This window comes from Mustela erminea, chromosome 14 (genome assembly GCF_009829155.1).
Source record: "Mustela erminea isolate mMusErm1 chromosome 14, mMusErm1.Pri, whole genome shotgun sequence".
Lineage (NCBI taxonomy): Eukaryota > Metazoa > Chordata > Mammalia > Carnivora > Mustelidae > Mustela > Mustela erminea.
This window is the reverse complement of record NC_045627.1, coordinates 58,638,601-58,663,639: the sequence shown is the minus strand read 5'-3', so window position 1 is coordinate 58,663,639 and position 25,039 is coordinate 58,638,601. Positions and strand designations below refer to the sequence as shown.

At 48.0% G+C, this 25,039-nt stretch overlaps 1 protein-coding gene across 6 annotated transcripts in view; it reads left to right on the top strand.

The window, feature by feature from the left end:
* The window catches only part of MYOF (myoferlin), a 158,976-nt gene extending 135,164 nt beyond the window's left edge, over positions 1-23,812 (top strand). For all 6 annotated transcript variants that reach the window (XM_032314143.1, XM_032314140.1, XM_032314142.1 and 3 more), the window contains 14 exons: positions 824-949; positions 2,787-2,942; positions 3,412-3,503; positions 7,023-7,193; positions 7,738-7,886; positions 10,034-10,173; positions 11,410-11,498; positions 11,811-11,906; positions 15,522-15,663; positions 18,074-18,173; positions 19,271-19,461; positions 21,281-21,390; positions 21,754-21,901; positions 23,250-23,812. In XM_032314143.1, coding sequence (XP_032170034.1) covers positions 824-949; positions 2,787-2,942; positions 3,412-3,503; positions 7,023-7,193; positions 7,738-7,886; positions 10,034-10,173; positions 11,410-11,498; positions 11,811-11,906; positions 15,522-15,663; positions 18,074-18,173; positions 19,271-19,461; positions 21,281-21,390; positions 21,754-21,901; positions 23,250-23,288 — 1,749 coding nt within the window. In that variant the 3' untranslated portion in view covers positions 23,289-23,812. The remainder of the gene's footprint in view (positions 1-823; positions 950-2,786; positions 2,943-3,411; positions 3,504-7,022; positions 7,194-7,737; positions 7,887-10,033; positions 10,174-11,409; positions 11,499-11,810; positions 11,907-15,521; positions 15,664-18,073; positions 18,174-19,270; positions 19,462-21,280; positions 21,391-21,753; positions 21,902-23,249) is intronic.
* Positions 23,813-25,039: the final 1,227 nt, after the last annotated feature.

Here is a 25,039-nt window from a genome sequence, read left to right as displayed (position 1 = left end):
AGCACGTAAAGAAGCACTAATTTAGAAAAACGATCAAACCGGTCGAGTAGATGAATCCGAAATCCACCCTCGCTCCCTCCTGCCTGCCTTCCTTCCCATTCTTGTTCTTCCTCTTCTGGTTTTTTATGGAGATAAAATTTACGTACAATAAACGACTCCATTCCATGGGTTGTGATAATGGTATACACCTGTGTGAACCCCCCCCCCCGCCGCCACCCGAAACAAGGCAGAGAACACTTCCGTCGCCACAGAGAACTCCTGGGCACCCCCTTCCAGCCAATCATCCAGCACTTCCCATCCCTCTGCGAGGCTGATGTGCTTTCCTCACCGTGGATTGCTTTCACCTATTTTTATACTCCATAGAAATGGGCTCATGCCATGTGGCTTTTTGTGTGTGTTTGGCTTTTCTAGCCCAGCCCTGCCATTCTGAGATCCATCCCGCCGTCCTGTGCACCAGCCGCTTGTCCCTCCTTACTGCCGAGCGCTGGTTCGCTGTGTGGGTCCGCCGCCCTGTGGGTCCCCGTTCTGACAGGGAAGCCGCTTCAGGCCGCCTCCTGCCATGTGGACACGTTTCCATTTTTCCTGGGTCAGTCCTTAGGGATGCAGTCTCTGCATCATGGAAGAGCTGGCTGCTGACCTCGAGAAGAAAGTGCCAGATGTCTTCCCCGAGTGGTTGTAGATTCTGCCCTCCTGCCGGCCGCGAGAGCGTCCTGGTGGCCCCAGCCACCTGCCCAGGCCCACGTGGTACTGTCGGGCTTTTTGGTTCTCGACGCCACCTGCATTCTAGTGAGAAATTAAGACTCTGTGGACGTTTTTTTTTCAGGTATACGACTGTGAACTAGAAGATGTAACAGAATTTGAGGGCCTGACAGACTTCTCGGATACTTTCAAGCTGTACCGAGGCAAATCAGATGAAAATGAAGACCCTTCTGTGGTAGGAGAGTTTAAGGTGAGTAAAATATGGGGTTTTGTGCTGTTTCAAATCCACCTTTGGTTTCTTTATAGAACTAGGATAAAGGATGACCAGCCTCTGGGGCAGGGACATGTCCTCTGACATCTGAAGGAAGCTGGAAGCTGATGACAAGGAAAAGGGCCACAGGACCCTGGGATAGAACTCTCCAGGCCATTCCCCGTACCTTCCGTGCACCCCGCCCACGCCGTCTACGCCTGGGTCCCTTAGATTCCGCATCTCCGAGCCCTTGTCTCCCCATCCTCTCCACACTGCCTCCTCCCAGGCCTTCTGCGGGCGCCCTGCCACAGCTTCCCACCGGATGGCCCTCGCCGCCTTCCCGTCCCGCTGCAGTCCCTGCCCCATGCAGCCCAGTGTGACTGTGTTTCTAGACTACCGAAAGATGCTGGCTTTCCATGGCTCAAGTCTCAGCTCCTTCCTCAGACAGAGCTGGCCTTTCCCAAGCCACTGGGCTCCCTGGCCGCCCCGCCCTGCCACTCAGGACCTCCCCCCAGCCCCGGGCACACTTGTCTTCTCTGCTGGGAGCCTTGGGACAGGCTCTTCCTCTTCGTGGTCTGACAAACTCCTACTCCCCCCTTTCACAGCCAGCTCAGGTGTCACCTTCTTTGTGAAGTGTCCCCTAGTCGCTTTCTGTGGAGTGACTCACTGCTGCCGTGGGATCCCACAGGTCTGGCGTCAGTCACCACTAAAGCACCTTTCACAGGGCAGGTATCGGCTTTTGTGACTGTCCCTCCCTCCGACCGCACAGGGCAAGTCCCAGGCAGCTGTGCTGCACTTCTAATCCTTCCCAAGAGCCGACGTTGCTAATCCATCCAAACATTCTACCCTACCTCCCCCCGATCCACGTCCCTGTCCCCATATTTGTCCCTGCGGCGTCCCAGCAAGCAATCCAAGAAGGCCTGAGAGGCAAGCCTATTTCACATTCCTGTGCCCGGCTGGGTTTCCTGAGTTCACGTTTGGGTCCCCAGGACCTGGCACAGAGCATAGTAAGTGCTCACTTCCCACTGCTTTGCGGAACGAGTTGAACTGGAACCAAGACCCACAGGGTCTGAATCCAACTGGACGGCTCTCTCTTGTGCTTAAGAGCAGGCTTCACGATAAGGGTTATGGCCTGTCAAGCTGGCCTGCCGGCTCACTCATTCCAAAAACCTTTCTTGCACCCCTGTGACCTATCCAGCCCTACGTTGGGTTTTAGAGTGATGAACAAGACATAGTTCCTACCCTCAGGAAGCTCCCGGGCTTGAATGTGGACAATAAATAGACAAGTACAAGGGCGGGGGTCAGTGCTGCAGCCGGGGTGAGTGCGGGTTGGAAGAGCCAGTGTAGGAGACAGTCCCGGGAGATTTCCTGGAAGAAGTGATACTTTTTAGATAAGACCTGAGGGATGAACAGGAGCTTGCCTGGGGGCCGGAGGGCTTACCGGGGTGCCGCCAGAAAAGGGAAATCATCCTTTGTACTTGACTGGATTTAAAAAATAATCACTTTTATTCCTATCTTCAAAGTATGTGCCGTTTCCCACCGCACCAATCCAACTCTTGCCGACATGCTCTCCTGGTCTCCCTGCTTGGCCCTGCCCTTCTCCCTGTGATCAGTTCAGTACTTTATCATCATTTTACATTCCCCACTGGAATGTAGTGCAATCGGCATCGTTTCTTTCAGAAAAGGCAGCGCCGCCACCAACCCCAGGGGCTGCCCCAGGGCGTGCGCAGTGTGGAGGGCAGGAGCCCTCTGCCCAGGGGGCCACAGCCCTTGGGAGGACATCTGTGTGCCTCTTTCTTCGGGCCCTTGGGAGGACATCTGTGTGTCTCTTTCTTAGGGCTCCTTCAGAATCTACCCCCTCTCGGATGACCCCAGTGTGCCGGCCCCTCCCAGGCAGTTTCGGGAATTACCTGACAGCGTCCCACAGGAATGCACGGTTCGGATTTACATTGTTCGAGGCTTACAACTCCAGCCCCAGGACAACAATGGTCTGGTAAGAGTTTGGGTGTGGGGCCTTCTCCTGTAGCAAGATAATTACAGTCATCAGCCACAATAATTGTCATGTTCTTTCTTTTGGGGCGTCTGTTATCTCACTAGGGGGAAAGATACTCTATCCAAACAAGGTATTGAGGAGGATTGTCCCAGCGGGGATTTATCCGAGAGAGCTTGAAGGGGCTTTGGATCCTCTGGTTCATGCTTCTCATTTTACAGATGTGACCTGGAGGAGATATGCTGGGTCCCTCCCCGCTGCCACCGCCTCTTCAGCCCACACCGCTTCTCTGCAGGCGGCTGGCTGTGTGCCGCCCCAAGGGGCACGTCTCTCACACCTCGGCCATGTGCCCCAGCCACCAGCTTTCCCTCAGGGTGGGAGGGCTGTGGTGGCTCCTCTGAGTCGGCCCCAGAAACTGCCTTGAACCTACACCCCTTGGTGACACAGCTTACCTTCTGTTTTGTCCCTGCAGTGTGACCCTTATATAAAAATAACACTGGGCAAAAAGGTAATCGAAGATCGAGACCACTACGTCCCCAACACCCTCAACCCGGTTTTCGGCAGGTAACGAACATTTCTAAACGTTTTCCTGTCATTTATTTTTCACGGCGTATGTGGTAAGGATGTGACCTGGGCCGAGCTCTGTTCTAGGGCCTGAAACTGTGACTACAAACTAGACGAACCTTCTGGGCGGCAGAGCAGGTGGTAAATGTGCAAGCATAGACGCGAGTGCGAAGTGCCAGGAAGACAGGAAAGCCAGGTCGTGAGCCGGGCTGCTCTGCACCCAGGAGGCTGAGGGGGCAAGGGGTCCGGGAGTGGGCAGCACAAGGTCCAGAAGTCCAATAAGTTTGTGAGTTCTAGACAAGGACAGGCAGCATGACTTACCTGTAGCAACGTGCTGGTTGCCCCTCCCAGAATCCAGACCAGGCTCTGTCCTCTGGGACATTTTGATCCAGCGAATGGATTAATGAGCTCCCTAGCAGAACTGAGGAGGGGGCAGAAAGTCATGGGGTCAGAATGCCCCTCTGCCTCCTGTTCCTGAAAACTCTTAAAAAAGCTCTGGTTTCTTCATCTTTAGACTTGTTTCTGGGCTGTGACACTGATCGTCTCCAGGGGAGGAGCCCCTTCTCCAGGGGGTGGCAAAGACCCAGCACCTCTAAAGGGGACCCATATTTTTCAGTTGTCAGCCGCATCCACATTTAACAGTAGCTCATATTTGCCAAGCTTTCCCTGGGTGTATGCCCTCTGCTGAGCCGCTGATATGAAACCTCTCAGAAGTGCCACAGCTCTGAGGTGCTCTTGTTCATCCCCGTTTGACAACAGAAGAAACTGAGGCCCAGAGTGAACCAATGCCGCGTGTGTTTGGCTGGTAAACGGCTGAGTTGGGATTCGAACCCAGGCCATCTGACCACGGTGGCCGTGTTGTATCCACACTAGGGCTCTGTGGCTGCCACCATCTCATTTTCCTGTCCGTTTGCAGCCTCGCCGCGGGGCAGGGCCGAGGCCAGCAGCCCCCGACCACAGGGGAGGGAAGCACGTGCCAGCGCTCTGTCAACGGAGCTGGTATGTGCTGGAGCCAAGGCCAAGGCAGAACTTCCTGACCAAGCCCCAGGCTTTTCGAACACCCTCGGTAACGCTTCATGTTCATGGCAAAGCCACCAAATCACACGGCAAAGCCATCACATTCCTATTCATGGCAAAACCTTCATATGAAGCCATCACAATGTTTCATAGTCGTGGCAAAGCCATTCCATAAATGTTCATTGTACAAAATATTGGTGAAAACTGTGTTATTTTCCCAGAACCTTGCCAAGTGGGAGAATTCTTTGTTCTTGTTTGATGTGTGGCCTATATTTTCATTTCTGGCTTATCTTGCCCACCCTCTCCTTTTCTACTCATGTTCATTGGTTTGTGTCCTTGTGCTTTCTCTCCTGTGTGTGCGTGTGTGTGTGTGTGTGTGCACGCACATGAACACACACACGAAGTCTTTGTCATTCAGAGCCTCTCAGGTTCACACATGCTATTCTGCCTTACACACAGTCACACCCTGTGACATACACACACACACACACACACACACACACACACACACACGGCCTCACGCTCACTCAGCTCACTCAGTACTAACCTGTACACACACACACACACCCCTCTGCTGCACACCCCAAAGCTGCATGCCGGGCCCAGGGAATGGAAGTAATCCTCTGGCACGGCAATATGATCATTTTCCTTTTCTTCCGCTGATCCAGCCCTGAGGTCTAGACAGGAAAAGGCACGTAGGGCAGGAAGGAGGGCTCCATGTGAGGGAGACAGGGAAGCAGGGAAAAGCCAGCTTTTACGGGAGAAAGGCAGCCCTGTCTGAATCGCACGTCTCAGAGGAGCCAGGCACAGGCTTAATTAAGTGGCAGGAAGTCTTGCAAGGAGGCACCCGGGGAGGAAGTGATGCTGTCAGGCTCTGCACGGCCAGCTCGTGCCTGCTGTATAGGCAGATTCGCCCTCCCCGAGGCAATGCTGGCTCTATAGCCCCTTGGACAGCTCTTGGTCGTTGGCCCCAATCTTACGGGGGTGACTTTCTTCTCAGCAGAGACCCTCAGGGATTCTGAGGAATTCAGAAAGAAGCAATCTTTCCCACATGCTCAGCTGTCGTTCAGCATGTTTCCTCCCCACCATAGTGACGTCCAGATAGAGTTCAGCAGAATGTATGTCTTCTATAGAATGTTAATTGGTGTTCCAGGAAAAGAAGTACTCCTTCATCAAACTGAGACACCTGGGTTAAAAAAGATAATAACTGCAGGACTTCTCAGAGACTTTAGTTTGACTGGAGGCACTCCCAAAAGAACTGGTTTTCAACCATATTTGACGAAAGAATTCTTTTTCTCGAGGGACACATGTTTTATCTCCCTTGGAATTCAGTTCTAAAAATGTAATATTGTGGGGCATGTGTGGATTCAGGGCTTCATGTGTGGTCACAATTCATGTGCCTTTTCTCATGTGGCTGCCTGCCTCCTGCAGGGCCCTGCCTGGCTACAGCCATCTAGAGAAGGCGTTGAGATTTATCCAGGACACATCCTGGAAGCTTTCCTCCCGGCAGCAATGGCACACACCCTTCTGTTCAAATGGATTAACATTCCTGGCTTTGGGGGCAGGAACCAGTCCACACACCCCTGTGCAAGGAGAAGGGAGAGGCCTCTGATAGTTTCCCTACAACCAAATTTGTTGAGCACATACCGTAGGCCCCATACCTATGTGGATGGTGCAAATATAGAACCAAACCTCGCCCATCCAGAGCTTGGGGCCATTCCTGTTTATCATCCTTTCAGAACCTACGGCAGGCTGCACACCTGCCGGCGGGAGGGCTCTATATCTTTATCTCAGATGCATTTTCATTTTAGTATGGAATCTACAGAAAAGCATATGGCAGACCAGAGGGCGTGGGTGGAGGCACCACCTTCTTGGCACTTTGCCCTTCACACTTTGTTGGTGCATACCCCTTAACACCCCCTCACAGTGCTCTTGCAGGGGTCAGGGATGTTCTTGGGGTGGTGGTCTCTCTTGGGGTAGAGGGATTAGCAGGGGCACCGAGAGGGCGCTGTAAATCAGGGTGCTGTGTCTCACTGATCTCCCAGCTGGGCAGCGATGCCTGGGTGCCCCAGTTAATAGGCATGTGATGATAACGTTAGTGATACTACAGTGAGTAACTAATATTATCATAGTGACTGGGCTTTCAGTGATGCAGTCATGCCAGAGGCTTTCTAAACGGTCCTCTACCCGACCCTTATACCAACACGGGAGGGTAGGTATCCTATCACTATTTTACAGACGAGAAAACCGGACACAGGGAGGTGACCTAACTGGCCTGTGGTCCCACAGCTAGTAAGCAGCAGGGTTGGGATTCAAACATAGGTATTTAGAGCCATGCTCTTACCAGTGCCGCCAGCCACTGCCCCCACCTGGCTGTCCCAGTCACCGCAGTTCTCCAGCCCTGCCGCTGCCACCTGGGGATTCTCTGCACAAAGCCCTGGGGAGTTTTGGAGAGGCCTGCATAGAATCCTGGAGATTCTAACTTTGCATTTGTTTATTTAGAATGTACGAACTGTGCTGCTACTTACCTCAAGAAAAAGATCTGAAAATCTCTGTCTATGATTATGACACCTTTACCCGTGATGAAAAGGTGGGAGAAACCATCATTGATCTGGAAAACCGATTCCTCTCCCGGTTTGGGTCCCACTGCGGCATACCTGAGCAGTACTGTATGTAAGTTGCCTGGGCCACAAATGTAGACCGTTTGCTCCATCGACATCAGTACGTGGGGAAGTCTTGGTTCTCTACACAGTGCCTGTCTTCACTGAGCCACTGCTCCTCTGAGTGTTTTTAATAAAGGGATTATCTGCGGGAGAACAGGGCCATAGCATTGCCGTGCTCTCCCCCGACCCCTGATCAGTTTTGTGATGGCTGTCTTGCCCCCTAAGTGCTGTTTGGCATCTTCGCACAGTGTGTAATGAGCTACAGCTTGAAGTTTATGTTTATGAGCTTGTCTGTTGTGATTACTGTAAGCAGGCCCCTCATTTTTATGGAGGAGGAAATTGCGGGGAGCTGGGAAAGGATCCATTGGCTGAGGCCAGAGTAACTGTGGACTTGGGGCCTGAAATAGATTTCTAGACAAGAGCCAGATGGTAGAGCACACTCCCTGCTCCCTCGTTACGTGGGCACGCCTGTGAGTACTGGGAGTATGTGCATATGAAGCCAAGAAGGACCTGTGTGCCCCGCAGTAACTCTGGGTGTGGAATGTTCTTTACAGTTCTGGCGTAAACACCTGGCGAGATCAGTTGAAACCAACACAGTTGCTTCAGAATGTAGCCAGATACAAAGGCTTCCCACCACCCATCCTTTCCGAAGATGGAAGCCGAATCAGATATGGAGGGCGGGACTACAGCTTGGATGAATTTGGTAAGTACATAACCATAGACCAGCTGGTTACAAAGTGTAATAGCCCATCTCTTTGGGGTGGGGGGAGGGGCAGAGCCGTGCCCTGGTTATACCACAGGAGACTCTGCACACATGACTATCTAACAAAAGCCCCATTATAGCCGAGCTCTGCTGTCTTGTCAAGTGTCAAAGTATACACATTTTCTTGTCTGTCTTCTGTTTCACTTGACCTTTTTAGGTCATAGCCATTCGAGCTTTGAACACAAAGTTCTAGTAATTAACTATTTATGTAATGCATAATTAGTTCATAATTTAGCTCAAAAGTGCTCAGGTGGTAGTGAGAGCCTTTCTCTCCCAGGCTTAGTCCATTGTTCCTCCAGCCCTTCTCTGAGAAGGCCCAGGGATATGGGGGGTGGGGGTGGTTTGAAGAATCTTCTGAGTTCACATCTGGCCCACGTCTGAGCTTGGGGTCTTGCTCTTTCTCCAGCAGTAATTTATAATACACTCTGTCCTGACACATGGCCAGCTAGCTGCACTACGACAAAGCTTGAGATAAGCTTAACAGCGTAAGAGCTGCGGTGTTACTCAGTGTTGCGTAGGGAGGGGGGCTTCCCGGAGCGGGCGGCCGTGGGGCTTGCCTTGGAGGGCGTGCAGGATCTCCAGGGAGGGCTGAGTACAGACCCCTGGGAGTACAGTTGCTTTCCCAATCCTCAGCTCTTTATTCTCAACACAGCAAGAAACTGTTTTGTCCTTCCCTTCCATTTGAGGAGGACTTAGTACCAGGGGGGATGAGCTGCTTAGGAGATGTTGATGTTGCTGTCAACATGAGAACTTGCAAAAGGGACTGGGAATTAACTGGCAAGCCATGTGGCCTCATAGCTAAGAGTTCCCCCAAATAACTAACTCTCAGTCACAAGGCTCATTCCAGTTACTCTTGTTACCTAACAAATCACCCCAAAACTTAGCAGCTGAAAAACACCCATTTCATTTTGCTCAGTTTTGCAGGTCAGGAGCTGAGGAAGGGCTCACTGGGCACGTCTCACCTGAGCGGGCCCTGTGGTTCATTGCTATCAGACGTTGAGGGCAGGGGAGGCTGCAGTCATCCCAAGACTTGACGAAGCTGGGTGTTGAGGATGGCCTGTATGCACGGCTGGCAGCTGCTGCTGGCTCTTGGCTGGGGCTAACAATCAGAATATCCCCTCAGGCCCTTCCAGAAGGGCAGTCTCCAGATACTCATGCTCAGCTGCTGCTGGCTCTTGGCTGGGGCTAACAATCAGAATATCCCCTCAGGCCCTTCCAGAAGGGCAGTCTCCAGATACTCATGCTCCGTATGTGGCAGGTGGCTTCCCTTCAAGGACCAGCAGAAGCTACGCGGACTTGCCTGCCTTGCCTGAGAAGTCACACAGTATTCTTCCTCCACACTTGAGTGCTCAGATAGGTCTCCAGATTCACAGGAGGAGGACAGAGACTCCACCTCTCCATGGGAGAAGTGTCCAAGAATTCAAGGGCTGATTGTAAAATACCACAGTAATGCTAGACTCTATAACAGCTAGACTTTCACATGTCACATGTCAGTGGCTTAAAACAGTAGTTTATTTCTCTGAAATTCACTCGGTATTCCAACAGGCAGCAGTGCATCACAGACCCAGGCCCTTCCGTCTTGCGGCTCTGCTCTTCAACTCAGGCACCTGAAGTTGCTGTTCCTTCTGCATCCAAAAGGGAACAGCACCTAGAATATCTTTCATGAGAGGGTTTTATGTGCCAGGTCTGGAAGTGATACACGTGTCACTTCTGTGTTACTTTCGAGCCCGACTAGATCGTGTGTCCACACCTAACTGCAAGGGAGGCTGGGAAACAGAATCTGGCTGTGAAACAGAATCTGGCTGCCTCTGCCAGAAAAGTAAACAGAGGCTGCTCTCATGGACACATTATGGTGTGTTCTGGCCCCTTTGCTATTGGCAGCCCCCAAGTCAGCTGTGAGCCTGGTTGGGGCAGGGCCCGTAGTCGAGAGCTGTTTCTCTCCATGAGTCCTTCACAGATCCAAGTTCGCACACTAGCCCTGCTCGCCCAGTTCGCCCTTCTGGGATGAAGGGTTGCATGCCCCTCCAGGCAATCTGGTTGAACGGTTTGCAGATGCCCATCCCTATCAATGCCATTTTCCATTCCAGAAGCCAACAAAATCCTGCACCAGCACCTCGGGGCCCCTGATGAGCGTCTTGCCCTTCATATCCTCAGGACTCAGGGACTGGTCCCTGAGCATGTGGAAACCAGGACTTTGCACAGCACCTTCCAGCCCAACATCTCCCAGGTAAGAGCGTTCTCCCTGTGAAAACCCATCATCCACATCCCAAACACCGTGGCAGGAGCTGACCCACATGTGCCTCTTCTCTTTTGGACACTTTTAGATAGACAAGAAATAGAAAAGCAACTCAGATTAGCTTTATTCCAAAGCGGCATTATTTTAAGAATTTCCAAGTAATTCACTAAATCCAGGCAGGAGGGTGACTGTGGCTCAGAACAATCTTGGACCAGGATCTCTCCCCTCTCTTGTCTGTTTCTCTCTCTCATTCTGTTCGTCTGTGCTCTTCCTGTGGTCACCTTTCTATGTATCAGAATGTGATAGAGCGTTTCTAAGGTTTTTATGTTACAGTGTAGCCCCATCTACTTCCAAATACCTTGGCCCAACTGTCCACAGCATGGGGAAGCACTGTGCTAGGCCCCACTTGGGTGAGGTGGTACTGAGACCTCAGAGCCAGGGAGAAAACTGGGCCACAGTGCGCCAGGTGGCTCATCACATGGGCCACGTGGATAGTGATGAGGGAGGGTCTTGCCATTGTTTGGGTCTTTCCTTTGAAAGTGCCATGTTGTGGGCGCCTGGGTGGCTCAGTGGGTTAAGCCGCTGCCTTCAGCTCAGGTCATGATCTCAGGGTCCTGGGATCGAGTCCCGCATCGGGCTCTCTGCTCAGCAGGGAGCCTGCTTCCTGCTCCCTCTCTCTCTGCCTGCCTCTCTGCCTACTTGTGATCTCTGTCTGTCAAATAAATAAATAAAATTTAAAAAAAAAAAAAAAAGAAAAGAAAGTACCATGTTGTAAGTCTTTTATAAATTAAATACCATTTTACATTATTTTGATTTCCTATTTGGAGGTGAGTAGAGAAACCCTTCGTTGTCACAAAATCAGGACTGATAATAAGTAGGCAATGTGATAGAGTTCTGAGTGAAGGATCCAAGTTCCAAGTCATTATAAGAGGGTGCATGTGCGTGTGTTGGGGGTTGTGTTAGCAATGGGACATTCAGACGATGATAGAGGTGGGCACATGCAGCCGTCAGAGACTCCTGTGAGAGTGGGAAGTGGGTGGCCTAAAGGACAGTGAAGACAGATTATTTTTCTCGGTTTGCTCCTCTGCTCTCCTTTGTCACTTTCCATATGGATAGCACATAGGCAGGCCTGAAGAAACAGTCTCACCTAGAAAATCTGAAAGAAAGTTATAGTCTCTGCTACTCATAATACAACTTCATTTCTTTTTTCATTTTTGAACGATTCAGGGGAAACTTCAGATGTGGGTAGATGTTTTCCCTAAGAGTTTGGGACCGCCAGGCCCTCCTTTCAACATCACCCCCAGGAAAGCCAAAAAGTAAGTAGTCTTGAGAGCCTGCTACATTGGACTGGGGCCGGGGTGCAAGACCAGAGAAAAAAGCACCTTCAAAGCGTGCTCTTCAGGGCGCCTGGGTGGCTCAGTGGGTTAAGCCGCTGCCTTTGGCTCGGGTCATGATCTCAGGGTCCTGGGATCGAGTCCCATATCGGGCTCTCTGCTCAGCAGGGGGCCTGCTTCCCTTCCTCTCTCTCTGCCTGCCTCTGTCTACTTGTGTTCTCTGTCTGTCAAATAAATAAATAAAATCTTTAAAAAAAAAACAAAAAACAAAAACCAAAAACGTGCTCTTTGTAGGTACTACCTGCGCGTGATCATCTGGAATACCAAGGACGTTCTCTTGGACGAGAAGAGCGTCACAGGAGAGGAAATGAGTGACATCTATGTCAAAGGGTAAGGTTAGATGCTCACTTGGCTTTGACGGAAAAGGAATGGGCAGCAGCATTATTCAAGGTGTCCTCTCTAGGATCCTTGGTCAGAGGAAGCTGTTTCTTTAATCTGCTTAGGGAGCTCCAGCGACATACAGAGAAATCTGTATGAATCTTGTTTATAAGCAGCCGTATCAAATGACTGTTAGCACCGATACATACTTCTACATCTCTTGTAAAGTGGGTTCAGTTTATTATCAGCCTTGTTTTTTCTTTTTAGTCGTGCAGTTCATTTTATTCCTTTATGATACCTTGAGTAGCCCTAGAAACACAAGGAAGGCTTTTTAATATTTCAGTTTCTGTATATTTTGCTACCAGCAGCTAATGTCCATGGAAAAGAGGAAACGTGAGCATATTTAAAACCAAACCAAAACAAAACAAAACTTTGATTCCACCATTTATGGAATGCCTGCATCCCACATGTGAAGCATCAGAGCCATTCATCATCCTCTTACTTGTATCACCGATTACCATAATCCATGTTGGTGTTAGTTTCACGTTCTGTCCCCATCAAAGAGGTTGTGTACAGAATGGCATAGCGATGAAAATGCCGGTCTCTGGAGCCACACTACCTGGGTTGAAATCCTGATAACTTTCCCTACCAGGTGGGCCAGTGAGCTCGCAGTTTCCCATCTGCAGATAGTACCTGCTGCTCTGGGATATTCAGAATATTGAGTAACTCAAAGCATTTGGGGCAGTGCCTGGCAGACAGTAAACACTATGTGTATCAGGGTTCTCTAGGGAGACAAGGAGTAGTGTGTGTGTGTGTGTGTGTGTGTGTGTGTGTGTAGAGGGAGAGCGAGAGAGCAAGAGAGAGAGAGTGTATTTTAAGGATTTGGCGCACATGATTCTGGAGGCTGAGAAGTCCCTGGTTCTGCCCTCTGGAACCTGGAGGCTCAGGAAAGTGAGAGGTTTAGTAGAGGCTGACTCCTCCTTCCTCTGCCTTTTGTTCTAGTCAGGCCTTCAGCAGATTGGATGAGGGCCACACACACTGGAGGGCAGTCTACTCCACGCAGTCCACCGGTTCAGATTCTAATTTCATCTAGAAGCACCCTCACAGATATACTCAGAATAATGTGTCATCTGGGCAGCCTATGGCCAGTCACACTAACACCGAACATGAACTATCCCACTGTGTATGTGTTAGCTAGTAGGATTACTATTCCAGAGACCAGCTTTGGTTCTTTGATATGTAAAAGATAAGATTTGTTGAAATTTAATATATTCATAAAGTGATAACAAAGTTTCACTTTTGATCCCAAGTGGCCTTCAATCAAAACTTTGTTGAAGACATAATTACTATCATTTGGGTTCACTGTAAACAGGGAATGTTTCATCAAGTTCTTCATTATTCTTTCTCATTTCAGGATCTTATTACCATTCCCCAAGGAAAACTAATCCTAGCTAATTATATATATGCAAATTTATTTGACTGTCATAAGCATTATTTTTTTTTTTTTCAAATCAGAGAAACTCAAGGAATACTGGACTGAGAGAAAACTCTAATCAAAGAATAAAAGCCCAACCTAAAGTACCATGTCCTGTTTGGAATTAAAATCTAAATGCTGTATGGGAAAAGATGAATCATGCATCAGTAGTATCCCTAGCACCACCACATGCTGATACACATGGTGTATTCCTAACCCTAATACGCACGGTGCTTACTGTCTGCCACAGGGTAACGGGCTAGCTAGGACACTTCACGTGTGGGAGGTATACAAATTTTTACATGTGCATACGCAAATACAGAAAGTTAACTCGTTTTAAAATAATGTGAAAAGATTGATATTTAGAATTAAGTAAAAAAGATTCAGGAGAGAAAAAGAGGGAGGAGCTTCATGGGGTGAGCGGTCTGGGGCAGGAGGATGGTGGCACTGTGGGGATCTTGTCAAGGAGGTGAAGTCACCAAGGTCCTACCCAAAGAGTGTAAACTCTCTTCCTCGAGTTAATTTAAAAGGTTAAAAGTGAATAGATGAACCTTTCAACTAAGCTAGCTAATTAGTTAATTAACTAGCAAGGACAACTATTGTAGTTAATTGGTATTAATACCACTATTAACAATAGGATCTAATGGTAGCATGTGACTTTCTGGTACTCTCTATGGTCCCTTGAGGCAGAAGAATAGCCCTGGACTTTGGAGTCAGACCAACCAGGGCTTCAGAATTCTTTTATATATATATATATATATTTTTTTTTTTCAGTGTAACAGTATTCATTGTTTTTACACCACACCCAGTGCTCCATGCAATCCGTGCCCTCTCCAATACCCACCACCTGGTTCCCCCAACCTCCCACCCCCCGCCCCTTCAAAACCCTCAAATTGTTTTTCAGAGTCCATAGTCTCTCGTGGTTCACCTCCCCTTCCAGTTTCCCTCAATTCTTAATATTTAATTCTGTCCATTAATGGCTGTGTGCCCCTGTGGAAGTTATTCTGTCTGGACCTCAGTTTTCACATCTGTAAAATGGAGCAAGCTATATAGTTGTTGGGAAGAAGTTAAAACAAGGCATGCTGAGTATGGCAGATGATCAGTAACACAACCAGGGATTTTGCCCTTTCCATTCTGGCCCTTCTAAGCCACAGTCTTCCACTCTGTCCTCATGTTGACAAGGGGAAGGGAGCACATATCGTTAACTTCATCTGCAGGTGGGAGAGGAAGCCCAGAATGGTAAGTGGCAGAGTGTGTTCATAGCCAGGCCTGCCTCCTACTGAGAATCTCTTTGGGGGCGGGGGGAGAGAATGGGGGTGTCGTCCAGGTATCAGTCTTTTTTAAAAACTCCACTACGGTTTTTTGCAGTGGGATTCTCATGCCCTCTGCCCAGTCTAAAATCAAGCGGTCTCCTAGTTCCCAAACAGAACCCTTCCCAATAGTAGCAGATGTGACATCAGCAACTTCCCTCACATGTTTGTTCATTCATGCCTTCAACAGGCCTACTCCCTGCGAAGCACAAGCCACAAGAAACTTTTCAAATGTCAAAAGTGAAGATGTTAAATTGTTTATGGAAATGAATTTTCATTGAGATGCACATGGAAATAACAGCTTACATCTCCCTTGCTCGTCTCATTAATGTGATCACAGTGAATTTAAGAATAATAAAAAAAAGGAAGTCGTAGGATGACTTGAGTCATGCCTGTGTTGTTTGCTTAAGTAAAACATGGAAGGGGAAATGCTAAATTTTTGAACTAACTCATATTCATTAAGCCTATCAGCAGTGATGACAGCCACTGATGAGTTATAGGTAGGAAGACTAGCATCGTAGCCAGCAAGCTTCAGCGTTCCCAGAATAGAAGCTATGTTGTTGATATTTTCCAGAAAATGTCACCTTATCCCTGCTAACTGAAGTCTAAAGGGTTTCCTGCTTTGGCTTTAGAGGAATTATATTTTATTTGGCTACAACCTGTGTTGGATACAACAGAGCACCCCCCTTCATAAATCACCCCCAGCTCCCTACATAACTGGAACCTGTCCAAGAAAAGTGCATTAATTCTCCTGCCCTTCACTCCCCTAATCACTGCACAATTTTGCGGCTAGATTACTTGTCAATCACATGAAGCTAAAGTCTGTTTGCTTCTGCTTTTCAGCTGGATTCCTGGCAATGAAGAAAACAAACAGAAAACAGATGTCCATTACAGGTCCTTGGATGGTGAAGGGAATTTTAACTGGAGATTTGTTTTCCCATTTGACTACCTCCCAGCGGAACAACTCTGTATTGTTGCTAAAAAAGTGAGTTCTGATCTATGCCCGCGGGAAGCGGGTGTCATGGGTCCACCTTAAAAGATATGGGAAAAGTAGGAGCTGCCAGCACCTCCAAGGTCATGAGCCCTGCTCCCCCTTGAGATGGGGAATCTGAGACCCACAGACATGCAGATACTTGCCTAGGGTCACAAAGCTAAGACAGCTCTTTGTGCAATTCAGAAAGATCAGAAACACAACTGCCGCTGCCTAACAGGTGGGCACAGGGTAAAGGACCTAATAAAGGGTCGACCTGAGGATGCTGTGTTCATATATGCAAATACCCGAGTGTTTTTATGTCAGAGGGAGACTGATTTCTTCCCATAAAGCAGCACTGTTTGACTCATTAGCCAAATAGAGGCAAGATATTTCGGTGAAATTTCCCTTTCACCTTCTTTATTAAACCTCAGCATCTCCTTTACCTCCTTCAAAAGCACTTTCATCAAGGGTCAAGGCTCTCATGGTCTTAATTAGTAAGACTCTAGTTACAGAACTCGACTGAAATTGGCTTATACCAAAAAAAAGTGATTTATTGGTTCACATTACTAAAAAGTCCAGGGTTGGCAGGTTTAAGATTGAACTGTCGTCTTTAGGAATTGCTCTCATTTTCTCCACCCCACTCTCTGCCCTTTCCCATGGACCCCATTCCCTGGTGAGGCAAGATGGCTGCCCGCAGCCTAGCCCACCTCTTGCCCTCCCAGCATCCTCAGCAGAAGTAGAAGAATCCACCCCCAGTGGTGCCAACCAGAGTTCTGGAATTGGGCCTCTGTGTCTCTCTCTGTTTGGAGTCACGTTCCCATTCCGGAACCAACCAATGTGGCCTGGGGATGCAGTGCTAGGACTGGCCCAGCTCTGGAGTTCGAAACAGAGTCAGTTCTTCCCAAAGTGCATAGGAGGAGATTTCCCCAGGGAAAATCTGATGATTTTTCCCAAAAGAGGGGCCTGAATCTCAGCAGACAATAATGAGAGATGCCTTTTATAGTCCCCTATCCCATTCCTGCTCCCCACATTCCGTAAATCTTTCCTAGCTATGCCTGCTCACCTCCTCTCCCTAGACCTCACCAGAATTCACCTGCCTTATGTCCCACCTAGCCAGACCCTACCCTTTGCTAGTGCTACTCAGTGCTGCTGGTGTAGGGAGCACTTTTCCGTGCCAAGTGAGATAAATGCCTTCAAAGGGCACTTTCTAGAACACAGAGGCCCAACCTGATGTCAAATCACGCACATTTCCAGATGGTGAGGCAGACCGGCAAGAAGGGGACGGCCTTTCCTACCTACTCACATTTAGTGTTGGATGTCTCAGTGCCCTGTGTGCCGCTGCGGGAGCATGACCACACATGGGACAGTCAGTGAGGCCAACCAACACCAGAATGGGCTACCTAGTCCCTCAGAGCCAACATTTCTGGGATGTCATCTGAAGAACAAGAAACAAAGCACCTGGGTGGCTCAGTTGGTTAAACATCTGACTCGATTAGGCTCAGGTCATGATGTCAGGGTGGTGAAATCGAGCCCCAGGTCAGGCTTGCTCTGGGCATGGAGCCTGCTTGGATTCTCTCTCCCCCTCCTCTAAAAAAAAAAAAAGAAAGAAAAACAAGAAACAACCTAACCATCCTTCTTTGAATTCATGAAACACTGGGGGAATCCCATTCTGCTGGAGCCTGAGGCATGCAGGAGTAATTAGGCTGTGGAGGTGTTACTCTGTTTGGCTAATATTGTTCAGAGGCAGAGACCAGAGGTGAGAACTTGGAGGACCCTTACCCAGCCCTCCCTCCACTTAACTTTAGAATGAGGAATCGGTGGGTCTGGGTTGACCAGAGCATGTAAAACACAGCAATATTTTCAAAAGCCAAAAATATCAGGACATTTTAAATCTGCTGATAAGAGTGAAAGCTGATCCCCAGTCTCCTCACCCCCATGAGTGAAAGGAGTGTGCTCAAACATCCATGGCGGGGGTGTGGAAGGTCACTGAGCAAATGTGACACCCCAGCAGGTGTTAGTGTGGGTGGGCTGGCCTAGAACAGCTTGGCTTTGGGAGGTTCGTCTGAGCTGGCCCTAGTGGTCTGGGGTGGGGGACCCACAGATCTAACTCTCCAGACCACAGGAGAGGCAGCAGGGAGTCACACCGATAGGAACATGGCAGGCCGGAAACCTTCTGTTTGGGAATTGCCTGGGCCAACCTTTTTGTCACCCAGCTGGTGGCCTTGAGATTTCCTGGGCAGCCTGGCTACCCTCCATATCATGGGCCGGAGGGTTGAGGGTAAGGGGGAGGGGTTGTTAGAGGGGGTTGTGGAAGAGAACGAAGGCCCCGTGCCCTGATACTAGGGTTTCAAGGGACCCGAGGGTAAGGTTTCAAAGTCCAGTAATCCATGTCACTTGGTTTTTTTTTCTCTTGTCATTTTAGGAGCATTTCTGGAGTATTGACCAAACCGAATTCCGGGTCCCACCCAGACTCATCATTCAGATATGGGATAATGACAAGTTTTCTCTGGATGACTATTTGGGTAGGGCTTACATTTGGATACTTTTCTCTAAGAAATTTTACTTGGAATTAGTGAAATCAATTAAAATCTGCGTCAGTGATTTAAATCACCAGTACCATGGGTAATGAGGGGTTGGGTGTACTCACTGCCCCCATGTCCTCGGGGCAGTGTGGCCTGCCTGCTCACTGTCTCAAGCCCTCTGAAAACGGCACAGTGAACGTCACTCTTTTCAGCAGGCCCCATCCGCATTCAAGGGCCCCCAAGGAGGCTCTTACACCAGCTCCTGTCTTGCCTTGAACACTCAAAGTCTATATCCACAAGGGAATGCCTCAGCCTTGACTCCACAGCCAGACTACCCACGCTGCTTCCACAGCACATCAGAATTGGCTTCCTCCTCCACGCTGCTCTCAGTCCCCTCATGTCACCAGCACTTGTTCTTTCACCGGGGTCCATCCTTCTCCGTGGTTAAAGGCACTTATTAAACACCCCCCACCTTGGGCCCTTCCCTTTCTCGGTACGCATGCCCCAAGACCACCACAATAACATAATGCTCTTCTGAATTCCCCTCCCAGGCCCTGGGTCTGCTTTGGTTTTCCCTCCCACTCTTTAAATGCAGATCTTTGCCTTCCCTAGAGTTCCCTGGCTATCCCCCACAACCCCTCATCAGTCTACTGCCTTCCTCAGTTGAACGTAAAAAAGCTTCACTGTTCACCTCTCAGCAAGATATGACTCCTAAATAAGCACAGGTAGCCAGAGCGCCCACAGTGCCTCTGTTCAGGGTAGCTTGAGACTGCTCTGAGCACATTTCAAATCTGCCTTCGGCAGATGTCTATAGATGTTTAATTCTTTTGAGCTTGTAGAAGAGCTCTGTTTATATTTGTATCTTTGAGAAATAAACCACATCACCCTCTGAGACGGAGAGCAGTGGACAGACATTTCTTCTACCACTTTCCACCCTATCCAGAAGGAATTTTAAATGTCTACCAGGATCCCTTTCTCTAACTCACCCATCACCTGCTTGAAATCACTGTCTGCCTCTCCCCTGACAAGAACATTCTGTTCACTTGTGAACAATGGCTGATCCATTGAAGCTTATTTGGGTCTGTCTCCTTGGCTAGGTTTCCTGGAACTTGACTTGCATCGTACCATCATTCCAGCAAAATCATCAGAGAAATGCAATTTGGACATGATTCCAGACCTCAAAGCCATGAACCCCCTGAAGGCAAAAACCGCCTCACTATTTGAGCAGAAGTCCATGAAAGGCTGGTGGCCATGCTATGCAGACAAAGATGGCTCCCGTGTGATGGCGGTAGGACTGTTTCCCAGTTCGGGTCATTCATTCCTTTTGTCATTTAGGCTCTGCCCGCCCTCAGCTGATGCCAGATAAGGAAGTGTTAAATTGGAGAGACCTTAAATTACAGGAATGGCTTGTACTGGGATCCCAGGGGAAGGTGATGGGCGCTGTGAGCATTTGTGTGGGTTCGTATGGAAGGTGGAGAGATTGGAATGGTGGAAAAGCTGGGAGCCCAGGCGGCTACATGGTATTTCCTGAGGACCCTCCGTCACCAGGAAGGCTGAGTTACCCTGAGCTTTTGGTACAATTCAGTACAGAAAAAGGAACTTCAAATTCCAACTCTTCCTGTTAAAAACAATAAATTTAAGAATGTGGAGGAAGCAGGGAACCCTGACATCCACTGGACACAAAGGCTGGAACTTATAAGCAAGTTGAGAGAACTCCCAGGTAGACTGTGATAGAGAAGCAGAAGTCCGGGTCGCCGTGCCAGGTCAGAGAAGAGGACCTCATTCGTCATGTACTGTTGCTGCTGCTAACAGCTAACATCCTAGAGCACTCATTAGGAGCCCAGCAACATGCTAAGTGCCTCACATTCATAATCATGGTTTTGAAAACAACTTTGAGGTATAATTTACACAGAATAAACTGCATCTACTTAAAGTGCACAATTCCATGAGTTTTGACTGATACACTTCTGAGACCACCACCGGAACCAAGATCCAGAACATTCCCATTGCTCCAGAAGTTTCTTTGTGCCCCCTGCAGTCTACTCTTCTCTCCACTCCTGACCCAGGAAACCATTTATCTGTTTTCTACCACTACAGAGTAGTTATACATAATCTCATTTAGTTGTACTGACAATTCCAGAAAGGAGACATTATCTCCAGTTTGTAGATTCAAGAAACAGGCTGGGGGTAGAACATTAAAAAATATTTTAACTGAAGCATACTTAACATATAAATTTTTTACTTAAAAAATAAAACTACTACTGAACTAGGTAAAATAAAAAAACCAACCCCCAGAACAGACTGGGAGAGATGTAGCAACTTGCCGCTGTCAGACCCCTCACTTTGTCGGACTCGTCAGCAGAGGAAGTCCTCCGGCTCCACCACCGAGGCAGCTGTCAGGGGTGGGGTCCTCAGACTTCTGGTGACCTAGTGGGCATTCCAGGGTCCAGAAGGCCTGTGACAAGTCTGGCCATAAAAGTGGGCAACTTTTAGACCTCTTTGGGCCTCAGCATCCTCGAGTACACATGAGGGTCATCACAGTACCTGGTTTATAGGGTTGCTGTGAGCGTCACACGGGATTATCCATGTAGAAGCCTTAAACGGTGTCCAGTGTGTCACTTAGGAACCTGTATGGACACAGAGGCAGCATTCATTCGTTCATTCATATATTCAGCTCAGTACATCGAGTACCCACGGAGTGCCCTCCCCGCTCCGTACAGCGGGGCGAGCATGGTTAAGCAGGAAGTATGGAGCTGCATGTTGTCATTAGCAGGATTTAGGTTAATCTTTTCCAAATAAAGTTACAAAGGACGGTGCATGAGAAGGCAAAGAGATGGATATGAGAAAGTTAGAGGACGGGGTACAGAGAATGAAAAGTAGGGAGCAGAGGGAGGGAAAGCAATTTGTCCTCTCAGTTTCCCACATGGGGTTGCTTCAGAAACACATGGAAGAGGAAATGCGATGAAATCTCTTGAGGAAAATTTAGGGCAATCTAAGGATTGTTTTACAAGAATAAAAATCATTGCTCAGGGAATACTCCTTGGGTTGAAATGAAAATATTTGTGAAACGTGATGTCATGTGTTTAACCTGTTCTGCTTTACTGAAGGGGAAAGTGGAGATGACGTTGGAAATCCTCAATGAGAAGGAGGCGGACGAGAGGCCAGCCGGGAAGGGACGTGATGAACCCAACATGAACCCCAAGCTAGACCCACCAAAGTGAGAGGCCCTCTTTGTTCTCCATGATGTCTGATCCCCAAACACCTGCAGTCTGAAAGCCCCCCCTTCCAATACGCTTAATGGAATGGATTCGGTGTTGTCTTAATTTTGCACTTCATGGGGGTGGGGGGCAGAGGGTGGAGAGCTTGGTGATCTAGCTTCATTTTAACTTCTCCCCTTTCCCACAAACCAAAGTCCAGAGTATCTTCAGCATCTTAGGGGGCCATAAAATGTTAAAAAAATCTTTCTCAGTCAGCTAAGGGGAATAATGTCTTTGCTTGACTTTATCAATGTTATTAAGTGTGTTAGGTTCTGAAGTAGAATACCAAGTTGGGTGGGTAAAACCATTTCTTTGCAATGCAGCCGACCAGAAACCTCCTTCCTCTGGTTCACCAACCCGTGTAAGACCATGAAGTTCATCGTGTGGCGCCGCTTTAAGTGGGTCATCATCGGCCTGCTGATCCTGCTCATCCTGCTGCTCTTCGTGGCCGTGCTCCTGTACTCCCTACCGGTAAGGCCCTCGGCCTCGTGAACTACAGTCGGCCGTCCAGCTCGGTTCTTGCCTTGGTGGCTGTTCAGTAGACTGACCTACTTAGCAGTTGCGGCGTTGCAGCCCTTCAGCCTGTGGGAAATTTAGTGATGTGTGTTGTGATGGAAACGATGTTCTTAGGGTGTCACAGATTACAGGCAGAACTTCCTCGTTTGGGGAAAAAAAAAATTGGTTTCAGGAATTCTAGAAGAAATCCCTCAGACTTTTAGCAATGTGGGTCAGGATAATAGCCAGCATTTCTGACTGATCTCCCTACCTTCACACTTTCTTGTCCCAAACCATCCTGCAAGCTAACTCCTTACCCTAGCATCCACAGATCCCCAAATCTGGGCTCGGTATAGGTCTACATTAACCCTGAACATCACCCAAACTAGCTAGTCCCCCAGATCCCCACAGGGATTGCCGTTACCTGCCAGGATGCCTTTGCTAATGCTGTTCCCTTGCCCATGTTGTGTCTATCAAAACTTTGTTCTTTACGGCCTGCATCACATACTCTCCCTTTTAAATTTTCCTCAGTCACCTCAGTCATGAATGCCAGTCTAGATGGGAGGTTTGCTGGTGGTGGGTCCAGAACTCATACCTTCATTCTTTCAGTCGGGATTTATTGAGCATCTACTACATGCTAGGAATTGAGATGTTGAGGTGACCAAGTCATGATTTCTTGCCCATGAGCAGTTCATGGCCTAGGGACAATAGACATATGAATAAGTAAATTACTATGAAAGCCAAGCTTTTATAGAGATAGGAACAGGTGAGCATAGGATCCTATGGCTGAGGATGGTTTTTACCAAGGAAGTAAAGCCCATTTTGCCAAGCGGAGAAGGGACACTCCAGGCATTTAAAGACTTCCTTTGACTCGTATTGGTAATAGAACAGCTGTTTTTGTTAGGGTAACAGAGTCACAACCACAACTGCAGAGATATAAGTTCTCTTTGCCCCCAGTATCATACTTTGTTGATGCCCACACACACTGGTTTCTACTTGCCAGTAGTCTGATCGGTCTTGACCATTTAAAAAACAGTAATCTCTTCTTACTGATTTAGATTCTTTTGATTTAAACCAGTGGTTCTCAACTGGGGGCAGTTTTGCACTCAGAAGGATGGGTGGCAATGTTTGGAGACATTTGGGTTGGCGCTTTGGGGGCTGCAGCTGATGGGGGGCAGGTAGAGGCCAAGACGCTGCACATGCCACGGTGCACAGGCCAGTCCCCGATGACAAAAAGTCATGTGATTCTAGATGTCAGTAGTGCCTAGGCTGAGAATCCCTAACTTAAATATTTTTTTTAACATTCTTTCTGTTTTCTTTTTAGAATTATTTGTCAATGAAGATTGTGAAGCCAAATGCATAGCAAAAGCAAAGCTTCTTTTCAAGTCATCCAGTAATGAGGGAATCCTGTCTCCATTTATGGACCAAAATCAAGAGCAATTTTGTTTGCATCTGACACGGATCCCAGCAAGAGGCTTGTCAGGTCACTTCACCAAGGCCAGGATTCCTGGAGGGTCCAGGTCCTCAAAAGTCAAGCCAACAAGCAACATTTTTATTTTGTTCTCTATCTTTGAAGTATTAAGTTTTAACCACATTTTTCAGGATATTTTTTAAGGTGGCTGGTTCCATTTAAAAAGCATCTTTTTTATGGGTCCGTAATTTTATAATTCAATTTTTAGAAATTGCTGAAATCAAATTAGACAATTTCTGCATCTTAACTTCATATACTTCTTATTTGTAATCAACAAAAAGGACTGTGCGTTATAAAATAGAACAGTCATTCTTATTTATGCCTGCAACTATTTTTATGATATTTTATATGGATGAATGTCATGAGACTCTATTCAATCTCTGTGATGAACCCAAATAAAAACATCTCACCTTTGACACATAGCCATTCATTGTAGCTGTGCGCTGAGCTGGGAAGGAGGCAGTTCTCGGTCCTCTGGGTCTCCGAGATGGAATGCCACAACATACCACTAGGGCCATAAAGCTTTCATACGTGTGCTGCCAAATCTTAGCCAGTGGGCCAAACTGAAGAAATACAATAAATAACAAAAGCTAATGCTTATTAAAAGTACTTATTCTATGCACAGCATTGTTTCAAATGCTTTATGTATATTAACTCAGTTTAATCCTCAAGATAATCCTATAAAGGAAGGTAACATCAACCCCATTTTACAGTTGAAGAAATGAAGGCACAAAGGTGAAGTAATCTGCATAAGGCCCCATGACCAATAAACGGTAGAGCTGGAATTTGAACCCAGGCAGTCTGGGTTCTTTCCTTCTTCTCTTCACCACCACACTGTGCCACCAGTGGGAAGACTGTCAAGAGGGGCATAGAGCTGAAATGGTCAAGCAAAGAATGACAGTAGCAACCAGTATGGCTTCATGCCAACAGCAAACCATCAGCGTGCCTTCCAGAACATCATCCTGATACTACATGAGACCATGGTGAGATCAACAAACCATTCTATTCTAAACACAGAACCAGGGGGAGCAAGAAATCGTACCATAATGGTGATGCTTCTGGGCATTTAGATAACATACCACAGCGGTGATGTCTTTGCATTATTGACGAGTTGTTTCCTATTTTGAACATTTTATGTTCTCCCCCAAATTTTAACATTCTAAGTGGGCTCGACACATAAAATGCTTGAGAGCCACAGCATAACTAAATCAGAATGCTTGCCATTTCCCCCAGGCACCTTGTACTCTCCTCCCTGAGTCTGGGCATGTTATCACCACCCGAGATGCCTCCACCTACCTGCTCTGGTAGCAGCCCTGCCCACCCTTGAAGTTCTGGTTCAGATGCCACTTTCTCCTGATACCCCTTAGGTCCCAATGTGATCCTTCAATACCAGATGCAAACATATTAATACAACCTTCCTGGAGAGATATACTAAAAGCCTTAAAAAAAGGTTTATGCCCTTTGACCCAATAATTTCTCTCTTAAGTATTAATTCCAAGGAAATGACCAGAAAGGCAGCCAGAGGTTCATGTACAAAAATGGATGTGATAGTATGCTTCTTACTGGTACAAACCAGAGACAACCTAAATGTCCAACTAGAGGGGAATGGTTAAATATATGGTAAAATCCCTATATTGGTGCAA